This window comes from Nothoprocta perdicaria, unplaced genomic scaffold (genome assembly GCF_003342845.1).
Source record: "Nothoprocta perdicaria isolate Ctin4 unplaced genomic scaffold, notPer1 scaffold_275, whole genome shotgun sequence".
Taxonomy (NCBI): Eukaryota; Metazoa; Chordata; class Aves; order Tinamiformes; family Tinamidae; genus Nothoprocta; species Nothoprocta perdicaria.
In genome coordinates this window covers 295,674-318,698 of record NW_020455505.1, presented here as the reverse complement: position 1 = coordinate 318,698, position 23,025 = coordinate 295,674, and the positions used below count along the sequence as shown (strand labels likewise).

The 23,025-nt window shown below is 41.3% G+C and overlaps 1 protein-coding gene across 1 annotated transcript in view; it reads right to left on the bottom strand.

Moving 5' to 3' along the window:
* The window catches only part of SIK2 (salt inducible kinase 2), a 33,668-nt gene extending 12,476 nt beyond the window's left edge, over positions 1–21,192 (bottom strand). Inside the window, exons 1-5 of the mRNA XM_026040988.1 lie at positions 21,063–21,192; positions 20,125–20,188; positions 14,136–14,297; positions 2,928–3,052; positions 690–813 (exon numbers count right to left, since the gene is read on the bottom strand). Coding sequence (XP_025896773.1) covers positions 690–813; positions 2,928–3,052; positions 14,136–14,297; positions 20,125–20,188; positions 21,063–21,104 — 517 coding nt within the window. The 5' untranslated portion in view covers positions 21,105–21,192. The remainder of the gene's footprint in view (positions 1–689; positions 814–2,927; positions 3,053–14,135; positions 14,298–20,124; positions 20,189–21,062) is intronic.
* Positions 21,193–23,025: the final 1,833 nt, after the last annotated feature.

Genomic DNA, 23,025 nt, shown 5'->3' with positions numbered 1-23,025 from the left:
CCTGCTAATACAGGGAAGCTGAAGAACAGCATAAAACTGTGCAAAAGTGGCCCCATTTGTGCTTGTCTGAACAGGCATGAGGGAGAGAGAAACCCAACAGATGGGGCAATTAAGCGAGGGAGATATCTGATAGTCTCCCAGTCGTGTGTGGGAGTGCCGGAATATGACTATGAGAATATGGCATATGAGAATTAGTTGCGCACTTTTTTTGCCTTTGTTTAGCAGACACTGTCAAAAACCAGTAAACACCCAATTCACAACATAAGTATGATAGTGATGCTGCTCTGAGTGTGATTTTTTTTTTCCAGATTAAAATGTTTATGGCATTGGAGAATGTAAATCGATTGCTGCTCAAATATATCTCTGCTGTTGTATGCCTGTATTTTGGTCCTCAGTAGAGTGCGAAGTTTTTCAGCTTCCACCTAGAAGCTCTTGTTCCCCTTGGCCACAGCCATGCTGCCACTTGTAATGCACACATATTGCTGAGGTTGATGGGGCCGGTGTGCCCAGCAGCAGCAGCGCTGCAATGGCACGTGGCTCAGCTAGGTCAACTTACTTGGTTTCACACCAGAATGAAATGGTCTGCCACGCCACAGTCTGCGGACAGATGCACTACCCTTTGCTGTCCTGCAGCAGAGGTTATATAGACTTGAGATTTACCAGCCCAAAAACACAGTAGACCTTATTACCTTCTGACATAAAATAAGGGATCCTGAACCTTCCTTCCAGAACACGTTGCCTCAGTATGGGGAGTGTTGGGCCATCAAAAGGCAATGCTCCACAGACCAAAACATAAAGAACTACACCCATGCTCTGCAAGAAAAAGAATATTCATTTTATCTTTGGGCCACAAGCGAAATTCTCCCATCTTGACTAGCAAACTTCTGTCAGAACAACAACAAAAAAAAATCTCAATTATGTTCTGCGGAAAGAGGATATATGCAGAAAAAGGAGTTACTTTTCTGAAAATCCCTTAACATTAAGAACATTCAGCTAAGCCAAAATGGCAGACTTGCAGTACCTCGTGCTGACAAGCAGGTAAGCTGAAAGGTCATGGGCTAGGGACTCCTGACCGCTAGCAGGAAGCTCCACACAGGGGACTGATTGACACTGGACAAGTGAGTCCCAACTTCAAGTGAGAATCAGAGACGTACTCTATTAATCTGAACATTCTTCAGACAAAAACAAAACTCAAACAACAGCCAGTTGTTTGTAAGAAATTGCAACCTTTTACATTTACCATTTTGCAGAAGCCTGGGAGGAAGTGCACTGCTTGCTTTATGAACAAAGTCAGCTTTAGGGAGTCTCCAGCTAGTGATTCTGCATTGCTGGGTTGCAATGCTGAGCTCATATGAGGGATATGTAACATGAGCAAAAGGAGACAACCTGGGCAAGAGCTCTCAGTTGCCATGCTGATTTTGAAAGTATGCAAGTTAATTGGCACTGCAAATGGAAACAGTCTTGCAGGACAGCCAAAAAAAATCTAACACCACACTGGATGAAATAACCACATCAGACCTTCATGCCTGGAGTTGGAACAGATAGCTCCAGCACTGGATTTCTCAAGGGGGAAAAAAGTAAGCATTACACATTCACCTTAAAATTTTGTAAGCACATCAAGATTTTTAAAACTAAATATATACTTTTAAAAGTCACTTCCTTCCTTAGCCTGGCAAGAGCTGAACTGTGGATTGCTATGTTTCTCCTGCAAGCTTTCAGCTGACCTACTCCGTAATGAACTGTTGCAAAAGAAATATGGAATCCTGAGCTCATCTGAGAAGGTAAGTAAAGGAGATGACAATTTGATCTTAAATATAAACAAATGTGTGTGCGTCTCTTTGTGAGCAGACAGATTCTGTTAATCATTTAGGATCTTAACTATTTAAAGAAATACTTAACTTTTCTGACATTCACGCAATGCACGTGTTACCTCAAACAGTGAGTATACCGAGGTCTACTGCAGGATTGTTTAGTAAGTACATGAGGTTCAGAAAAGCTGTAGCCTTTTTAAGTGATACCCTTATAGAAAGAGATATCAATAGACAGACATGAAGTATAATGTCTGTCATAAAGTTTTCTATTAAAACAAAGAGATTTTATTAAATGAGTAGCTGAAAGATGAATTGCCATGCCTATGACCCAGGCTCCGACCAAAAAGTCAGTGCCTGTGTTGTTACCATATATGCAATCCTATCACTGGAAGCCTGATGCCTGAGCAAAGACTGCAAAATTGTACCCTACCTATGGCTGCTTCCTAAGCCTATGAATCTGTCATTTTAAATACCAGAATAGTAAGCTTAAAAGAAAAAAAACATATGAAAAATGAAGGGCAGTCTCCGGCAATTCACAAGGGGTGCAGAGAACCTCTGCAGCTCGTTTCAGTCCCTTTTCATTGCATTAAGAATCCAGTTGCCTTCTCAGTGCTTTTCCATACAGTAGTATGCATGGAGACATGCACACGATTCAAAACCATGCAGCTGCCTGCAGCAGAAATGCTTATGGCACAAACATAATTGCTGTCAGTTCAGAGAAGAACGCAGTCCCTCCTGTGTATCAGCGGCTCAGAATCCCTTTAACCTCATCAGGAGTACACAGGTGAGGTTAGTCTTTTGTAGGCCTTACAAGTTCAATTCCCACGTGATACAGAAGGCATTTCGTTACACTGAAACAGCAAAGTTCATGAATTCAATCGGGAGAACTGCTTGAGGAGGTACAGTTTTTCCTCTGAGGCCTACAGAGTACATTTAATAGCCACTTAATTGTTAACTTCAATTCTATTCTATGTTAAGAGTCCTCTTAAGACGCTTTCAGGAAACCAAGCCAAAAAGAAACAGCTTATCTGCAGCTTACAAAAACTCAGAGGTGGTTCTTGTACTCCAAATTGCTAAAAGCAGATTTAAATCCAGTTAAATAAAAAGTTACGATACCCAGATATCCAGCTGGGGTCCCTCGTACTGCTGCCCTTCGAAGACTTCCGGGGCTGCATAAGGTGGGCTTCCACACCAGGTTGTGAGAGGCTCACCACTTTTATAGAAATTTCCAAAGCCAAAATCTGTTGAGAAATTAAGGAAAGGTCACTTCAAACTCCAGTAGCATGACAAACTTAATTATATGCAAGCACTGGACCTGAAAGCTCACCTTCATTCATCTCTCCTTCCCCCATACTCCCTCTGAAGGTGTTTATTGGGATACTGAATGTCCTACATTGTTATTTGCATGACAGCTGCAAAGTTATTGAAACTCTCTGCAAAACTTCACTGTCTTTCAGTTAATGTCTACCAATCTGCTAAGTCTAAGTTTAAAAACAGTAATCCCTACATTTCAACAGACCGGAGATCAGATATACATCTGAGCTTTTTTACTTGCCAAGAAATATGAGATTCAGCACTGGATCTGAGATTTCCCGAGTTTTCCTTGGGTGCTCTCTAGCCTTGAATACACAACAAACATTGACAACAAAAGCATCAACATTGGAGATGGGAGGAAGGAGCTCTGCCAAAAGCAACAAGCATGGGAAAACACAGAGCCTTCTGCTAGGAAGGAAGCTCTGCTACTGGGATTATCCACAACCCTTTCAGCCTGCAACCGAACACTATTCTAGGACTCAGCATTTTTAAGAAGTGTTCTTTATGAATTCATACGGGACCAGATTCAGGGATTTCTGTATCAGTCACAGTTTATAAGAATCTAATCGTGAAAAGAGATAGTCACTCTCGAACAGGGAACACACAGACACTTGAAGTCTGAAGCAATTTGTACAGCCCCTGCTGTTGCGTCGCTTCCAGCCTGCACAGCTTTTACTAAAACAAAACAGCAAAAGCCCTTAATGGTGAGGAAGCCGGCCAAGTAGCTGGGCTAGAGATGATCCTTTTCAGAATGCCAAGTGGGTGTCACCGCTCCCCAGTGTCCCATCTGTGGCTCTCTTACCTCTCGCTCCACACGTACCAGTGCCTTCAGAGCTCTTCACAGCCCAGACTTCCAGTTTTCCATACATCCTGCCATCACTCCCGCTCCCTTTGCTCAGCTCATGCATCACCCGCTGTAGCATTCCCTGCTCTTACAGCCTAACAGGCCCGCCTGCATCCGATTCACATACCCATTCTAAATAGGTTGCGTGATGTTACACAGTATTAATATACAAGGTTGTACGTATTCAACGGTCTTTTAATAGGAGACACTGGAGCACTGAGGCTGGATATACGGTGGATCAAATTCCTGGCTCCATTAAAGTCCAGGGGAGTTTTCTCATGGAACTGAGTGAAGCCAGCATGACTCCCCATGGCGTCCATTCCTACAGGTATGTATTGTTTGGCCCGCTATTCCACCTGTGCTACAAACCACACTTTGTGTTTCCCGTAACCACAAATGCTGGTAATGGGGGAAAAAAAAGGAAAAAAGTTGTCAAGTTGAAAGATCTGACAAGGGCAAATCGATTTTGGATTTAAGACTTTCAAGACTACAGGCTTCAATCTGCTATCTGGTCAGTTTTTATGTCTGAAGGAAATACCGAACTGATCATTAGCAGGTAACATGCAAAGCCCCTCCCATGTTCTTTGTACAACAACACTGTTCATCCTGCCTCTACTCCTGTGTTAATAATGATTTAGCTCTTCCCCATCACTTTTTCCTAAACGGAGCAATCCACACAGTTGAAAGCTACAAGTTGCTTTGGGTTTATTTTTCTTCAAGGATAAGGCTTTCACCCTTGTAGCCAGCCAGCCTCCTGCAAAGTAATACAGTATGCTGGCATGCCTCGAGGAATCCTGTGAAAGTCAACAGTGTTGATACACTGTAATCAGGCTGTTGATTTAGTCCTATCAACCACTGAATACCTCAGAGGTATGTTAATACGATGTGGTGCTGATCAGCAGATAGCAGCCTTGATAAACACTGTGGTTAGCAGAAATGGCAGAGGCACTGCTGGTGCCACTCTGTTTAGCTCTATCTATCTGTATAGTTTGTTTTACATAGAGGAAAGGGCTTTGCTCTCTATTCACATGTTGTGAGCTATAAAATATTGGAGAATCTCAGAATCAAAGCAGGGCAGAGATATTAAACACGAAAACTGAACAGGCTTAAGTAAGGTTAACGTGGAGCTGCTTTAGAGGGGTGTGATGTAAATTGAAACATACAGCTTGTTCAATGCTAAAAGTATCTTTTTTTTTTTTCCTAACAGAAGGATATGAGAGCTCCAGCATTCCCTTTTATATTATGCTGCTTGCAACAAGCATCAAGAATGAGCACTGACAGAAGTAGCAGTTCCAGAAACATCAAAACCGAAGAGGCTTTAGAGCAGTCCTTCTGCCTTGCAAGATTTTCCCTAGCACACAGTAAGTTTTAAAACTTCTGCAGCCATTTCTACAGGTAAGACTTATTCCTTAGTACGTGAAAATGTGGACATGAACCTGCAGGAATGTTTCTTCCCTTTGAGTTTCTTGCCTGCTAGAAAATAAGGTTACAGCCAAGATACAGCTTCAAAAGCTATGTGGACCACAAGCACAAACAGCATGGTCTTACAGGCCTTTTCGATCTTCCTTAAAATTCTTTTAATAACAAGTTCACTAAGAATTTCATCAAGAAACACAACCCTGCTCCCTTAGTGTACTGCTCTACAGAGCCTTGACTCATTAAGCAGTAGTGCTAAAATAAGCAGGTCATTTTTAGTTGAAATTTAGTAGAAATGCACTAATAAAGAATAGTAGAGGAATAACGGAGAGCCAAGACTATGCAACTAAGCAGCTCTCAGTGTGGAGATCTCTGCAGCACATAACACAGTAAAGTAGTAGAAACAGTCACTATTTTGCGCAACAGTCATATTCCAGAAGGTATCTGCCTTCTGGAAACTTACCTTTTTAACATACCTTATGGTAGTGATCTGCTTGACTCAGGTAAGCAGCTGGTGACTGCACATCAGCCACAGTTAGACACACACACACACACACACACACACACACACAATTCATGTCATTCTGTCTCATTTCATCCCCTGTCTTTCCAAAGCTCCCTTGTGGTAATCTCAAAGGAAGAGCTACGCACAGAAATATACATGTCTAACCCAATGAGACCGGTTCGCAGTGGTGTTCTTCCACACAAAATTCAGCTTTGCAAATGTTTTGCAAATGTGTATAATTGCTCTTTTTGTTTAGGAATTCCAACACATTTGTCATGGAATTTGGCTTTCTTATCAGGGTTTTAGGATGTTAAACAGCATACCAGTTTGACAGGTGAGGCCATTGGAGCAGTGAAGTTAGGACTAGTCCCAGTTCCAGCCGTAAGAGCGCTCAACTGTTCTCTAAACCGAAGAGAAACTTGTCCCTTGTCTGAAAACCTCTGCCTACCCATTTCCACAGTCTGAAACTCTATGCTGTACTTCTGCTCTAACCTTTCTATCACCTCTCATGCACATCATGTGCTCTGGGAACATCTCGGGCCAGTGACCTGAATACATCAGGGTATAAGGGGAAGTGCTAAGTCTCATTTCCTTTTATAAACGTTACCCTTATGCCTTTTTTCTCTGCTTGTAACTCTGTGGTCTGACACCCTGCATATGCTTCATCACTGTCTGATCAACTTACTCGAAGTCGCCTGTTCTTTTAAACAACTAGCCTTTCTGTGAAAAATGCGTTATAGGCTGCTCTGTATTTGTGCAGATGCCACACAAACCTAGCCCGGGGCTGAGCTCACCGCAGGCCATTCCGTAGCAGGCGGTCAGGAACTGCTTCTGCATTAATGCTCTAAGTGTAGGAACACCTTCAACTTGGATCTGGAGGTGCGCTGAATAGGCAGGCTTGCTTGCACAGAGAGACCTGCACGTTACCACTCTGGCTCCCAGTACACGCCAAGTGCAATCCACTACCTTTGTAGCAGGGAGAAGAGCTCTGATGCCTATAATCCTCCTGAGCCATTCTCGTAATTCCTTCAGCAGAAAGCAAAGTCTCACATCTTCAGCTGTCTGGGAAGCAATCCTGAAGGGCCTCAGCATAGCGTCACAGGACATTCCCCCAGAGACCTGTGATAACTGCACAACTGCTAACTGCACAACGAGGAGATCTATCTTTGCTGCGCAAATTCTCGTGACGAGAGGAGCCACGTCAAGGAGTCATTTTGGGACAACTGGTTCCAATACACAGCAAATAAAGGGCAGAGAAGAGAATATAATTCCCGCTTCTTTACTGGAAAGCTCAAAATACCCGTGGGATGAGGTTTGCCAGGTCATTATAAAGTGCTAAGAGCACCATCTGCATTTTAAAATCTGTGAAAACTCAACATACCAACCCTCCAGAGCAAAGAAATCGGCAAAGACTCACGTCCCTAATGCCTAGCAATAGTATCTGCATTGAGGCTGTCAATCCTTGGAGCTGCTCTGCAGGTGTATTTGTTGATGAGAAACAGAATCACCCAGTCATAGGATTCAGTTTTTTCACCTCTTATCGCAAACTAACCATACCCATTATTTGCATACACACAAAGCAGGGAGAGACATCCTACCCTAGGGTTTTCTCACTGGGAAAAAGAACTAACTGAAGGTCAATGAATGTCATCTTTGCCTATTTTTCCATCCAACCTCTTAGGATACTGAATTTGTTCTCTCAGTCAAGTTCCAAAACTGTCAGCTTAGCTTTGGGGTTGCAAGAATGGTCCTTCTATCTGTGCCAACAGAGCAAGCAAACGCTAGCCAAGGCAGAGGAAAATTTGCCCAGATTTTTTTTTATTTCAGAAAACATTCTGACTATATGTGCTCCGGATCCTCTAGCCTTCATTTATGATCTCTCTCCTCAGATCATCCCACTTAATGCCTTGTTCTTCAGTTGAATATTCTACTTTTAGCTAAGCAGTTAACACATAAGAGTGCTGCTTTTTTTTCAGAAAAGCAGTTACCTGGTCTCACAGCAGTGGGATTTTGAGACTTTCCCATAAGCAGAGAAGAGCCCCAGTGCCCCTCCGTAAGCAGGCTGCAGTGCCAGAAGGATGATTTGAAGGCTAGACCTCATGCCAGATCCGTGGCAGTGTCATGCTCTGCAAGCACACAGAATGCCAGACAGTTGCATGAACAGCTACGTAATGGCATCCTGACGCGTCCCTATTGTCTGGAGGAGCAACCGGCCAATGTCATCTCCGTTTCCAAAGCGAAATTGGAAAGACTGAATATAACATTCCTGCTATGCTTACTTCCCTTTCCAACCACCTCCAGTTCCACAACAATTACGAGTTCAGCAGGAATAACAGAGGGTTCTCTTGCGCAGAAAAATCCCCCAATCACTCTGTCACCCACCTTTTTCCTATCACCGCCAGACTTTTGCTGTGAATTTTTTTATTCACTTTGAGGAAAGTTTTCTTCACACATCATTGGCTTGGCAACCTTGACAGTACTTCAGGAGACAGGAGGCAATTTCTTCTCTCAGAAGCATTTTGCCATCTGTGCAGGTGTCATTAAGTCTGATCTCTCCCTTCACTTATCTTGTTTTTGTCAGATTTTCAACATCTTCTAAGAACTGCAGATAAATATCAATCTGTAACTCAGAACTGCAGCTCCTACTCAGGTGCCACCCATGTAGGTCTCCATATCACATTTGCAAATACATGTACAGATGCTTGTATCTGCAGTTGGCAAATTGCTAACTTGCTTGGGAATACCCAAGATTTTGGCTCCAAAGAGGTACTTGGCAAAGCATGCACTTAGTGAATATGAACGTGAGGAGCCACTTCAGAGAGAAAAATTATTTAAAAAGAGAAAAAAAGCAAAATCCAGGAGAGAGCCAGTATGACTGATCAGTGCAAGAAAAAGCTATCGGTTCACACTACAATCAGAACTTTCTCTTTTGTTGTTACCTTTACATGATTAATTTCATATATGCAATAGTTTTATTCATAAGGGCAGGGAAGTCTTAGGCCTTTCTCCGAAGGTTTAATAATGGCACGGAGGACTAAGTTTCATTAGATGGAGTCATGAATCAAAGGTCCAGAAACTTCTAGCAAAGGGAACAGGCAAGAACACACTCTCTACAAGCACATTTATGATGGCTGGGGCTCAGCGGTAAGAGGAATGGACCCACAGAAAGTGGCCAGCGTTGTATATCCTCCCTGAAGAGCATCTCCCCTCGACACCGCCTGGTACAGAGCAGCAGTTCGGCTCTGCAGCACGTTTCTCAAGAGTCTGTGTGCTTGGGCTACAGTTACACACCCTAAACTGACCAACTGTTCTGCCCTTGATCTGTGGTAGTACACCACCAATTTCTTCCCTTCTTCAAGGGAAAGGGACACCTGTATCTCTTCAGTTTTAAGTATATGCTGAAAAGTATGCATTGACAGTAAGAAGTGTAGTCAGAGAGAGATACCTGGCTAATAACTCAAATTAGACTCTTTCATGTAACGTAAGACTTAATGATACATATTTCAGCAAACTGCTCTTATCTTTAGAAATCCAATTATATTCTATTATTGGATGAAATGATTACCTTTACAGGAAGTCCAATATCACTTCTTAGGCTGCATATATCATTATAGTTGCCTCTTTTTGCTTCCATTATGCTTTCTATACTTGTTTCTTCCTATTATATTAAACCATTTTTAACAACTTATAGGAGGCCGTCTTTGATATGGTTTTTAGGGCCACCTAAAAAGCATTGCAAAGAAAATATTCAAGATTTAGAGAGTATCCTGGGTGCACAGGCCACTTGGCTTCCTCAGTTTTTAGGTGAAGTGTAGAATGGCAGGACTCAACTAAGTGCAAAACCATCACTAGCTGCTCTCTCTCTCTCTCTCTTTCCCCCTACCTTGCTTCTGCTTTGCAATTGCTGATCTATCACAATCATTTAAGGTCAAAGATGATCGCTTTTAACCTCAGAACAGAGCTAAGATTCTTCACTCCCAGGAAAAATGTGCCAGCCTTCCACAAAACATATGCCAGCCACAGAATTCTAAAAGGACTGAAATTGGACTCGTTACCAAAGGCCACATTACGTAATGGAGTGATCTTTATCTTCTTAACATTTGCCTGAATCTGCACTTTAAAAAATATGACCATTTACCGCTTTGTGTTCAGTTGAATAAACTCTATGTTTGTGCAATCTGCAAATATTGGCTCTCCACATTCGTGGCAATTTGTTTCTCAATATCATTACCCCCTTTAGAATAATCGTGACTTTATAAGATATATTTTTTTGCATGTACACCATTTGAATGTATTTTTTTTTTTCTGTTAAAGATGGAAACAACGTAAGATTTCAGACCTGTTTGCAGGTTCACAAATGGAAGGTCCCTGCCACTGCCATCACAACTTCTGCGTGTCTAGCAATATGAGGTGGCCTCTAATCCGTACCTCTAAAAATGCTCTCAAGGCCACTGGCTTCAGAGTTACAATTAACCCACTTTCCTAAAATTACAGAGAATTCAGCCTGCCTGGCTTCACAGAAGCAAGTGGATCTTTTGTTATAACCGTTGTAGGAGTGAAGGAGATAATCACAAGGAGAGAGGTACTGATAAAGGAAAGGTATGAGTGTATTAGAGACAAACCTGACCCACTTCATGAACTGAATGCTGATCAGCCAGTTCTGACGTCAATGCATATTTTACTGTCCACCAGCAAGACAAGCCCGTGCTACAACCTACTTCAAAATAACAGTCTCTCCTACCTGATCTCGTTCAGACACAACAGCGTCACAAGCAAGATGGCATGATTTCTGCAGACATCTACAAAGCATCTCCATCTGGCAGTTTTGTGGAGTGGGAAGCATGCAGTAACTGAAATGCAGCCCTTAAGATCTTTTCAAAAACCAGCCGAGTGTAAAGCAAAGAAGAACATTTCACTATTTACAGGCAACTGCTTTGGGAAGAACAAAGGAGCTTTATCTCATTAGGTTTTTAGAAGATCGATTGGCATCAAACTTGATGGAGACTACATGGTACAGTAGTATGGAGCCGCAGTCTTCTCAGTGGATGTTCTATTCGAATAATATTTCTTTCAGGTTACTTAAGGTAAAGTTGAAGTTTGAGGCTTTTGTCTCCCCTTTAGTTTGGAAGGAGCATAAGTACCTACTAGGATTTATTTCCTAGCTGCCTGGAACGATGAGCATGGGACAGCCCCCCGCCCCCAAGCACAGCGCGCAGGGCCCAAGGCAAACACTGACACTGCAGAACTTTCTATCAACATAATTAATCAGTTATTGTACTGCTTTACAATTGCTAGATTAATTCTAATTATCAGAGCTGGGATCCTCACTGCCCTTTGTTCTTCTGCAGTTTGATAAATGAATTGTGCAGCATATGAACCACTGCAGGAAACTGCTCTGAGAACCGCAGGAAACTGCTCTGCAACAGCAGGTAACTCCAAAATTGCAGATAAACCATCCTGTGGAATTCATCAGCCATCTCCCTTGCAGAGAAAAAACAAAACTACTGACAGGGGACAAATCACTGCAAAAGTTTCTGCCCATCACCGCTTTCCTCCAGCTACTTTCTCAACAAAGTTGGACACGGGAGTTGCTAACAATCTAGCAAAGCTTGACAGAGCAACACACAAGAATCAGACCACATGAATCTCTGCTACTTAATACAATCATTTACCTACAGACCGATATTAGTTAACATTCTGTAATACAGAGGTAGAAGAAAAGAGCAGCTACAAGGAGGAAAGAGCAGTATATCACGGCATCCATTAAGTTAACCATTCATCAATGCCTTTATTTATTTTTCAGTCCGTGGAGAACCTACGCACTGAAATTCCCTATGACAGAACAGTTCACGTCTCTAACCTTTGTTCTGTTAACAGGTCTCCTGGGATGCCTTTGAAGTTGTATTTTTGTGACCCTGTGCTGTACTTGCACTGCAATGTTCAGGAAGGCAGGGAACTTGCTTCCCCACCGTGCTAAGGACAGTCATGAAAGGGACACCTCTGAACACCGCCCTGGTTCCAGGCAGCCAAGGCCACTGTGGGGGAGTTCGGAAAAACTATCCTTGGCTTTATGCGATGATCTTCAGTGCCAAACACTGATAGGAAGGGAAAAAAAATAAACCAGATGGAAAGTGGTGGTATAAGTGGGAAGACAAACTGCAGATCAGGAGGACAAGAAAGAGCCTAGACCAAAAAAATCCCTTATGTTTAGTTCAGTTAGTGGTATTAGAGGGGTTCGTTGTGGCTTGTGCTCCTTAGGCTTGCCATTTACTGATGCCATACACTGTCATAAGTCTTTCCTAAATCTCTAGCATTACAAACAACTGCTTTATGTAAACGCAATTTCAAATTTAGAAGAGTAAAAAGAACAAAAGCACCCTACAAATGGCTGTTGATAAATCTGCTCGATCAAAGGCAAACAAATTAGAATACCCTTTTCATTGTCAAATTCAGAGTTCTGAGCAAACAGTGAGAATAGGGCCCTACTAGTTCTCAGAATTTTGCGACTGAACATCACACATCCTATACTAACATCATCAGTTACTACACTCAAGATATTCTCTTATAAAGTACAGATACCACCTCCATCTTAAGCTATTTCTTCAGCTTTCTTCTGGCACCGAAAGCCCTAAATGAGAACTCACACGAGAACTGCAACCCCCTGGTAAAAGAAGAGTTGCAAAATTCTTTTGCTTCATCTGACAGTAGCTATCAACACTACTACAGTTTAACATTGATGTAAAAGCCCACCTTTATGGAACAGAGAAAGCTGCAAGGTAACAATAAGCTTTTTTTCTCCTTTTTCTTAAATTTGTTTATGCCTTGCTTCACTTCTCTGGAAGCTCTTAAACCATGAGAAAGACACACTGGGGTGGGAAGGTGGCGGTAAAGGAATGAAGAAAGGAATGCTTTAAATGTACAAACAAAACAGAGGCCAGTACAAAAGCAACAAACAAATCCAGGAGCTGGGAAGGCTACCCCATTAATATGTAGGCTCTTAAAAAATGCTTCTTAGCCCAGCAGCAAAATCTCATTTATCTTTGGATCCTAATCCAGCCTCTTTTGATAGCAGTGACTATGGGTCCCTTTTCTCTGAGTTTAAAAGAGGATGAAAATCATTGCTCAAACAACAGTTTGCATCTCAGAAGTGCTTGTTTTAAAAGGTTGCATAGAATTGCCTTCCTGAAAAGGATGACTTGGAAGGATATGGAAAGTTTTCCAAAGGGTGAAAATGGATCCCTAGAAATGGCAGGGGTGGCCAGTCACAGGCGCTAGCTAGTTAACTACGTGGACAATAAGCAAACACTAGCTGAGACCGGTCTGAAATTTCCTCTATAAAAACATCCCCTGCCTTTTCTGTTTCCTTTAAACCTTTTCAAGGATGCCATCTTTGTCTTTTGTAAGGAAAGTTAAGAAACTACCTCTCTGCAGGCACATTCAACGTTTGTCTGCCGTCTTTTCCTTAAGACATTAGAGATCAAGACACATTTTCAGTGCATCCATTTCTGCTGCTCTGCACAGGAAATTCAAGGGTAAAATGACGTAACAGTGACCTGCAGCTCACAAGAGCTTAGTCCTACACCTTTTTCAGCTAAGTGAAAGTCTATTAATTGTCATTCCTTCTTAGAACTGCAAAGCTAACTCCTATGCAAACCAGCTTGACACCGCATTTAATTTTCCTTTTCTACTCACATATTACTGATGACTGAAGTCCAACATCCTCCAAATCAAGGGGTTATTTGGCTTTCCCTTTGCAAGTGTCTGAGGGCTTAAGTCGGCATGGAAGGGTTCAGGGAAGTTTACCGAGTTGACAACCGACAAAATGATTGTCATTGCTAGCAACATCTGCTGTGCCTAAATTTATAATTAAAATGAAATCATGCATGCATGCGTGCAAAAAAAAAAAAAAAAGAAGAAAAAAAAGAGCTTCCATTTTGAGTTTTTCTACTGTTGAAAGAAGTTATTTGATGAACTCTGTTTTAACCTGAACATCTGGCAGCATTACCGACATGTTACGACATCCACAAAAAAATGACGATGACTCCAGAAATTATTTCCTTTTTCCCAAAAGCATAATGGAGCTAATCTAGGAATTATTTTAGTTGCCTTCACTGTGATATCCGTCATGAAAATAAATAAATATATTGCCACTCTGATTTTCTACACTGTAAGTGCAGTAGGGTTTCTTGGGCAACTGCAAGTGAATTGATTTAGGTGCTTTTATAAAAATCAGGATTGTGCATACCTGCTATTTTGATGTTCATATTGTTGTCAAGCAGAAGATTTTCAGCTTTCAGGTCACGGTGCACAATCTTCCGGCCATGGCAGTACTCCACTGCTGAGAGGATCTGCCAGAACTTGCGCCTGGCCTCAGACTCACTTAGGCGGCCATGGCTGGCGAGGTAATCTGTGAACATAAAGCAGGTTTCAATGCATTAGCCAGCAAGCAGTAGCCCTGAAATTAAGGAATTTCTCCCATACATTTAGCGCTAGCACACTCTGTACGGATTTCAGCCAGTCCAGTTTCCCACTCCATTATTCTCCCAAGCTCCCTTCTAAAAGGGTGGGAAAAAAAGAGCAAAAAAGGCTGCTGCCTTACTGAACTCAGCCCTCGGTTTCTTCTTTTAGGGTTCTGTGACTCTTCCAATACATCTTTTCATACAGTACAACTCCTGTGGAATGGCTGGAACAACTGGCCTCACCATCACGACATGTTTCAAGTCCTAGCCTCTTAGCAGTTCATGTGAGCTGCGTGCCACGGTTCTCTCTCTGAAACCTCAACACACGCAGGGTATTGGAAAAGCAAAAAACGGAAGTATTGATTCTCTGGAAGTAAAGCCAGTAAGGAAGCATCCAGTGTGGTCTCTTACCTTCATCACAGCACAAGCAGGAAGAACTTTCTGCTTTCAGATTTGATTATGCTGTAAAAGTAATGCTAGTCTTGAAACAAATGACAGCTCTGGAAACAGAAGACTCCATCTATCTTCAGGAACACAAACAAGTGAAGCAGCTCTCCTGACAGAAAGGTGCTTCTATAGCCAATTCTACTTTTCCCTTCTCTGACAAGGCAGAAAATCAAGAAGGTAACAGCTAGGATGCTTTTGAAATTGCCTTCTACCTCCTACAGAGCCCGCAGTTAATAGCCAAAGTTCAGCAAACGCACAGGTATTGTAGCCAGCGATCCGCAGGCAAGGGCAACGCATACGCACCCCCACTGATCTGCAAGCACTGGCTGCAACACCAGCCAGTGGTTAGAGACAAAACCAGTCTTCAGCAGTGAACTTAAGAGAAATACGAAACAACGAGCAAAAGACGATCTTATTTGAAGAATGGTAAGAGTTTAAACACACAAGATGATTTCCAGCCAAATGTCTAGCAAAGCGATAAAAATAATTTCCCTCTCATAAAATGTGCCGGTAATGCACAATGAGTTCCTCCACGACAATGCAGCACTAATGTCACTAATGACTTGAAGGCCCTGCAGAACCGCTCGGGACAACTCCTTTCTCAGAGCTCTTGAAAGTCAAACAACATACATCTTGCTGTATTGTTGACTACTTTCAGTACTTCACAGTGATGCTGGAAGGTAAACTATTCAAGTACAGGTGATGAAACATAGCCACGAATCTTCTACCCAGTGACCTTTACAGGATTATGCAGCAAAAGGCTGCCTTAAACAGACACTGTGAACAGGACGCAGAGCATTTCCACCCTCGTCCCTCTATTCCTTCATCCAGTCCTCTAACACACAAGGTCTTTATCAGCAGCAGCACTGTTTTCTGGGAACAGGTATGAAATCCAAGTAGAGTGAGGCAGGAAGCAAATAGCTCAAATAAGATGCCAGTTGCTTCACTGCAGCCAAAGAACATGAGTTGTTTGGTTTTACAGTGATCGTTTTAATACTCGCCGTTTGTCTCAGTTTTCTGCTGAACGGTGAAAAGAGAAGGGCAGGAATATCAGCTTAATCTAGAATGTGATTTTGTCTCTGCAGACTCCATCTCATCATTAACTCATTTTGCCCGTACAATATTTTTTCATTCACCAATATTTTCTAGCTCCATTTAAAGTACAGAGCAAAAAGACAGACTCTAGAATGTATGCTGTGATTTGGCACTGAGATACATTCCAATTCTGCTTTACACATATGCACAACGTGATATGGTCAGATACTCACTGATCCACACAGAGTGGATCTCTAAATGGCTAACTGCATGAATAAAATGCACAACTTGCTCCCTGCTCATACCAAGTGGTAGGGTACAGGCTGCATAAATTTCAGCAAGGTAATAATAGTGATTTATAATAAAATGCACTTAAGTCACACGTATGACAATCAATGACCCAGTCAGCCCCTGGAAAACCTTGACTACAGGCTGTTGAATTCTGGGAGAAAACAGAAGAGACAAAATTAAATTAATTTTTTCATAATCTAATATTCCTAAAATAGGTTGGTACTTTGATTCTTAACATCATTATAGGGCTGCTAGATGAGCTTGCGACTCCACAGTTTATTTCCATGGCAGGCAACGGTACACTGCCTGCCATGCCTATCACGAGGCGACAATATACAGCCCTATCAGCTGCTATACAAATATGAGCCTTCCAGAATGCTAAGGATAATAGCCAGTCCACAGGCATTCGACTCCAATTTCTGCATTACAGCTGAGGGGGAACTTCAGAGCAAAGAAACCTTTTCTATCCTACAAGTCTCGTAAAAGAGCTTACAGACAGGGAGGACATACATTGCCAAACATTCTGCTCTGGCAATATTTCACAAAACCAGCATCTGTGAGGAGGGACAAGGGAAAAGGGAGATTTAATTCACAAGCCATCCACAATGGTGCAGCTGCTAGTTGCTGATGCTACACGGAATAAGAGTAACCCAGTTTGCAAAGAGCCATTGGGATCATAAGACAACTAGAGCCAAACTAAGCTCTCAGTTACCTGTAAAGCTCTGTGCAGTTAACGAAATTTAGGAGAATTACGCGAAGCTCATCTCTGTGCAAGGCCTCTGGTTTAGCACACCGCAAGCATGTAACATATCAATGGAAACTAGAAAAACATGCAGTGAAACAGTGATGAAGATCTGCAAGAACTGTGGCATGGTGCTGATGTAAGAACAACAAAAAGGTTGCGAGAAAGCTATTGCTTATTTGGTAGGAATTACCCTGTGAATAACATGTATGGGAAATTATTCATCTAATTGGCAGGGCATACCCACCAATTCCACAGAAAGTACAAGATTTCCTTATGAACTCCAGATTACAAGTCTGCTGCAAATGCTTACATGACTCCGTAAATACCCTGAAATTATATAACAGATCTGAGGAAAGTACCCACAGGGAAGTTAAAGGTTTTGCGCAATGTAACTGAAAATGCACTTGAGAACAGCTACCAAGCATAGTTTCCTATTGGTCTGCAATATATTTGGGAAGATGAGAGTCAGTTTTCACAAGTCCACAAAACACTCCTAAAAAGTTACTGGCTTACTGAAGTATGTGGGGGGGGGGGGGGGGGGGGAAAGCAGGCTTCCATACTCCCTCAGGTTTATCCATGCCATTTAATTGCTGATTTTCAATCCATTACATCTAATGTTTTCTAAAGCAAGGATTTTTTGGCTTCTAGAAGTCCCATTTAAACAGCAGTCATTTAAACAGGACATGGAGCAAATGAAAGATTTTTAAAAAGCCAGCCAGGATTTAAACTAAATAAAACTTACATATAATTTTGGTAAAGTGTATTTCAAAAAATAGGCTTTTATATTTCAGAAAAAGTGGCATTTCCGTCTTGTATAATGTGGCATGCAGAAAACCAACTGGCATAAACAGAGGTGTCTGCTTGAGAAAGTGGTGCTAAAAATGGCACAAGGAGACCAAGAGCTTCCCAGCGGATCCAGAGAGCCACAGCAAAGTAGTGGTCAAAGCTAAAAAGGGAGTTTCTTCAATTTGTGTTAATACAACTGAAAACATCATATTTGGTATTTAAAAAAAAAAAAAAAAAGACTTCTTTGCCTTGCATTTGTTCTGGCACTTTCGCTGCACTGTCAGCAGTTCTACGTACCACTTCTGTTCTTCATGGGAAGTTCAGCTTTTTAAATTTATTTTGGCAAAACAAAAGCCTTTCAGCTTGGGGAGGCAAAGAGAATTTTTTCCTTCACAACAAGATTTTAAAACTCAGTTAGCACTGGTTTAACAATATACTAATGGCACCTGAGTCATATGACGAAATATATCAGCAATGAAGCTACAGTGATAATTTAACATTTCAAAGCGTTTTGGATTGTAATATGTAGGAGATAGGAGCTGTATTTAAGTTGCTTTAACACACAAAAATGCCTAACAAACTTTGTTGTGCAAAAGCGGGAGCATATCTGCAACACTAACCTGGCTGCCATAACCACGTCTCAGTTACTTATACATCCAAGGCTTTTCTACTCTGCACATTATCACCATCAAGAAGCACAACTACGCAAGGAGTGCAGGAACTGTGACAAATTTGCCCTCTCCCCCCCCNAAAAAAAAAAAACCAAAAAAACCCACAAAACCAAAAACCCAAAACCTCTAGTGGATAATAAAAGTGATCTCACCCTCTTAACTGCCACTGGGAAGAGTAAAGGCTTATAAAAACACACCCATCACTTACCCCTTACTCTTTCTACATACTAAGCAGCTGAATGTTTTGAGATTGAGTAAGCTTCCTTCATTCTTCCCATCCTGCAAAACACTGAGCGATTCTCTACTGTTCGGTAATTCAGGTGGCTGTTTACTCTGAAGACAAGGCAAAGCAAGTGCAAAGTACTCCCTCCTCAGCACAGCTGTATCTTACAGTGGCCTCATACTGGTTTACTTACATAATGACAAAGATTCTAAGGTTAGAACGATAAAGAACAGCTTACATGTATGACCATGGCTGGCAGCATTACCTGCCTCTCTGGACCCAACTGTTCAGATTTCCACTTCTTGCCCTGGACTGGACAGAGGATTTATTTATCAGTGCACCAGCATCTCACTTTTAAGCTCCAGTCATACTAATTTCATGTCTATTTCTCCTCTGGCTACAGAATCAATAGATGATCACATACAGTTTTGGTTTTGCATCCTATTTGTGTGATAAATTCATTGACATGTTGATATCATCTCTTAATTTATATGCCAAATCAGGCAGGGTTACGTGATGAACACCCATCTTGTTTGCATCTCGGAGGAAAAGTCAAGCCAATTAGTGCTAAGCGAGATACAGGAAAAAGGAAAACAAACAAACAAACAAACACTACAGAAGCTGTGTTATTCTATGTTACTTGTGGAAACAAAAATCTGCCTGATGTGATCTTTCCCTCAACTCTCAAGCAATAACCCACTATTTTCCCTTCTTTAGTTTACTATCAGAGCCATTTAAGCCTTTATGTAGTACTCTTGAAAAAAATAACTCTTGCTTGTAAATACCACCTGGTAGGACTTACTCCTAGCCCGGTGAATAGCTGCTCAGTTTCCTCAGCAGAGGCCCCCCAAAATTGATCTGGCTAAACCGGACTGAGCACATCTAATTGTGCATCTCCCCTGGCAAGTTTATATAAAATTCATCACCTGCTTTCATTTGCAACTTCAGCATCAGCCTCACATTTGGAAGGTGAGAGACAGCAAGCTCCCTATCTGGGTAAATATTAAATCCTATTTAAAGTAAAACTATTTCATTCATAGTATCAAAGTATATTCCCCACAGAGTTACACTTCTGAGGAAGAAAGAAGAAAAAGCTGCCTTGTAAAGTATTGCAACTAATTGCTGTATTTCCTATGGATTTATATAATACTCCTGCCTAAATGGGTAGTTTGTACAAAAGAAGAAACATTCGTGTGAATTTGAATCAGTCAGACAAATTGAATCCCTTAAAATTATAGTGAGCGTTACTCCAAGTTACTACAGGGACACTCTTCCCTATTGCCATGTTTTTCCTGGAAACATAAAAAATCCTATCTGACAAAAGAGTAAGCAGAAACCCAGAGCTTCTCCAGCTTACCTGAAATACTGGTTGGGCCACTCTTCATCATCAGGCTGACTACTTAGAGACAAAACAGATTTCCATCTCAATTCAATGATGAAAACCTGGTAATTGTCATCAGGATATATCATAGTTTGCTCTGCACTATTTCGACTAGCTTATAGCAGAATAATTGCAAATGGCACCCTTCAGAAGTTAAGGTTAAATGGTAAAACATGAAAAATATTCTCTAGCTTACCAAAAATTTCTCCATTTTTGGCAAATTCTGTCACAAGGTACAACATGCTTTTGGTCTCCATCACCTGTTGGTGGAAAAAGTGTGCATTAGTTTATCTGGGCAAAGAACAAAAAACGGATGAATCAGCACAGAGTCACATTTTCAGAGCTCTCCTCTGGTAAGAAAACCCTTAAGGCTCTACCTTAACAGAGCCAACAGCAGAGTTACCAAAATCTGACAAATCACAGATAGGATATGATGGCACAGCGCCAGTTTTCAGAAGACTTGACCTACAATATTATGCTGCCCTTTCAAGTGCACCATAGCATCGCCAGCCGTAATTTCAAGGAGGGCTTTCACTAAAGAACAAATGCAGACTGTGGAAACTGAATTCCTCTTCTCACCTTTCTGTGCCAAGGTCCATTAAATGGTAAAGACACATGAAGATTAGCGAGAGAATTTCAGATCCAACTGTAAAATCATGCAATTGTCTGAGGCTCTGCAAAGCCTGCACATCAAGGAAAAAGTCAACAGAAAAAAACACTGCTCAGAAATCTCTAGGAACACAAACAATTCTGATAGACCGGAAACTTCACAGCAGTCTGTTACGACAAGGCCTTTAGTGTGCACAAATGTAAGGGAGGGAAGGGAGGCAGGGCAGTGAGTTAGTATTCTATGTTTCAGACATAGACAAAAAACCCCACCAATATCTTCCACTACTTCAAGCAACTACCAATAGAGGGTTTACATGTAGAATGATTTAGTGGTCTGGATTACATGGAGTTTTCTACAAAACAAATGGCTAAACGTGTATGAATGAGATGTGTACGCAACAAAAGTGAATCCTGGAAAAGCTGACAGTTTGTCATGAACTGCCCCTCTGTAAGAAGTCATTGGTGTTGAGTAAACTTTTCATAGTGAAGTAAAGGGAGAGAGGAGAAGAACACCACTAAACATACCTGGTACAGCTTTATAATGTGTGGGTGATCGAGCATTTTCATTATCTGCACTTCTCGATAGATCTTCTCCAGATTCACAGCATCCAGCTGAGATTTGTCAATGATTTTTATTGCCACCTGCAGCCAAAGAGTAAAACTGAGATTAAAGAGTAAAACACAGTAGACTCCTGTAGCTTTGACTGGACCTACTTATTTTAGCTGCAATTAATATGCTATTATAATAAAGACATCTGCAGTTCATCTGTTCGAAGGGGAGGGAATAAACATCTCTAGGGATGTGCTTGCCAGTCAAACGCTGCATACAGCTCAGATAGCTTAGAAAAGAGATTTGGATCCTGCTGACCACACTTTCGCCAATAGCTAAGAAATAAATCACAGAGAACTATACATGCTTCCAAGATTCCTAAATGTAATTTCATTTTTTTACGGAAAGTTCAAGAAAAATAAAAAATAAAGAAAATAAAGAAAATAAAAATAAAATAGAAAATAAAAGAAAAAGAAAATAGAGAAAATAAAGTTACAGCTGCTATAAAAAACCTCACGCTAAAGATAACTCTGAAAAATAATAAATTCATAGAGAGTATACATTCACTCTGAATGCAACATTTTAAGTGCTGAAGCAGGAGCAAAGAATAAAAAATTCCAAATACTTCCAATTATAGCTGCATTTCACATAAGCTACTGAACTACAGGAGACAGCTGTTATGCAGGAGACAAAATCCACAGGAGGTGAACCTCATTATCTCCAGTAAGGCTGATTATGGGCCTACCTGAACGCAGAATTAACTATTTACTGACTTGTATTTCAATTTGTTTTTCTCCATAATTTCTTCACAGACGTGTACTTGCAATGACCAGAGAAACAAATAACGACATAAGAATTAAAGACCCTGTTACGAATGAAGTGACCTAGGAAAACAACAGGTAAGAGTGCAGCGAGGCATTTAAAAAAAAAAAAAAAAAGTTTTGATGGATGATGTGAAAGTTATAGTAGTACCTGCTTGCTGGGGCTATTGCTGAGGCTTTGTTAATCGTGTATTTGATTAATACAAATGTTTGCACATCCTTCTCCAATACTTCTCCCCGCCTCCAAATGCGGAGGAAGATCTGCAATGACTCGCTATTCCTCCTTTTTCCAAGGAAGCTTGACTCTCACCACCCTGTGAAGAATCCAGCTTTATAAGTAAACAGACTCTTGGCACTTTTTTCCAAACACAGCTTGGCACTTCCACAGATTGCTCTTATATTCTGTGTATTCCTTCTGCTGAAAGCATAGATGTTGAATGCAGCCCATTACCACTTCCAAGCCAGTTTACAAAGTCTACATTGCCAGCTTCTGCCTCACACACCAGGCACCATTCTGAATGAAGCAATTCCTCCATTCTACCATCTGCAGAAAGTTCCAACAAAAATCAGCACCTGAAATAATTCTAAGCATAGTTCTCCATTAATGAAGAATATCTTTGCATTTGACATCTAGTACTATTAAGCAGTCAGCTTTTGAATGCAAGTGTAAGATTACTTGGAAGAAATAAAAATTGCTCTTAATTTTACAATCTCCACACAACTCCTTCTGTGTATGTTATGTATATGCATGCACACAGGGCCAGGCTTTTACATGAGAAGCTGCATAGCAGCAGCTGGCACCACTGCTTCAAATGCAGATTAGATATCACGGTATTTCCACTCTTGAGTTCCCTTGCATCTTGCCAGGTCTGTAGAAGGTTTTGAGAAAAACCACTCGGAAACACTTAAAAAACCATCAGCTACTTTATATGAAGATGCGGGGAAGAACATGGCATTCTAGAAACAGCTCACTTTTGTCCATAGGCTCCACTGTGACACGAAGACAGGAAAACAAGAATCAATTTTTATTTAAAGCTAAAGAAATTGCAGCAGGCTGGAGAATACTTTCCTAACTAAAAAGTCACTGAGTTCACAAAGCTATGGCTTCCTAACTTCT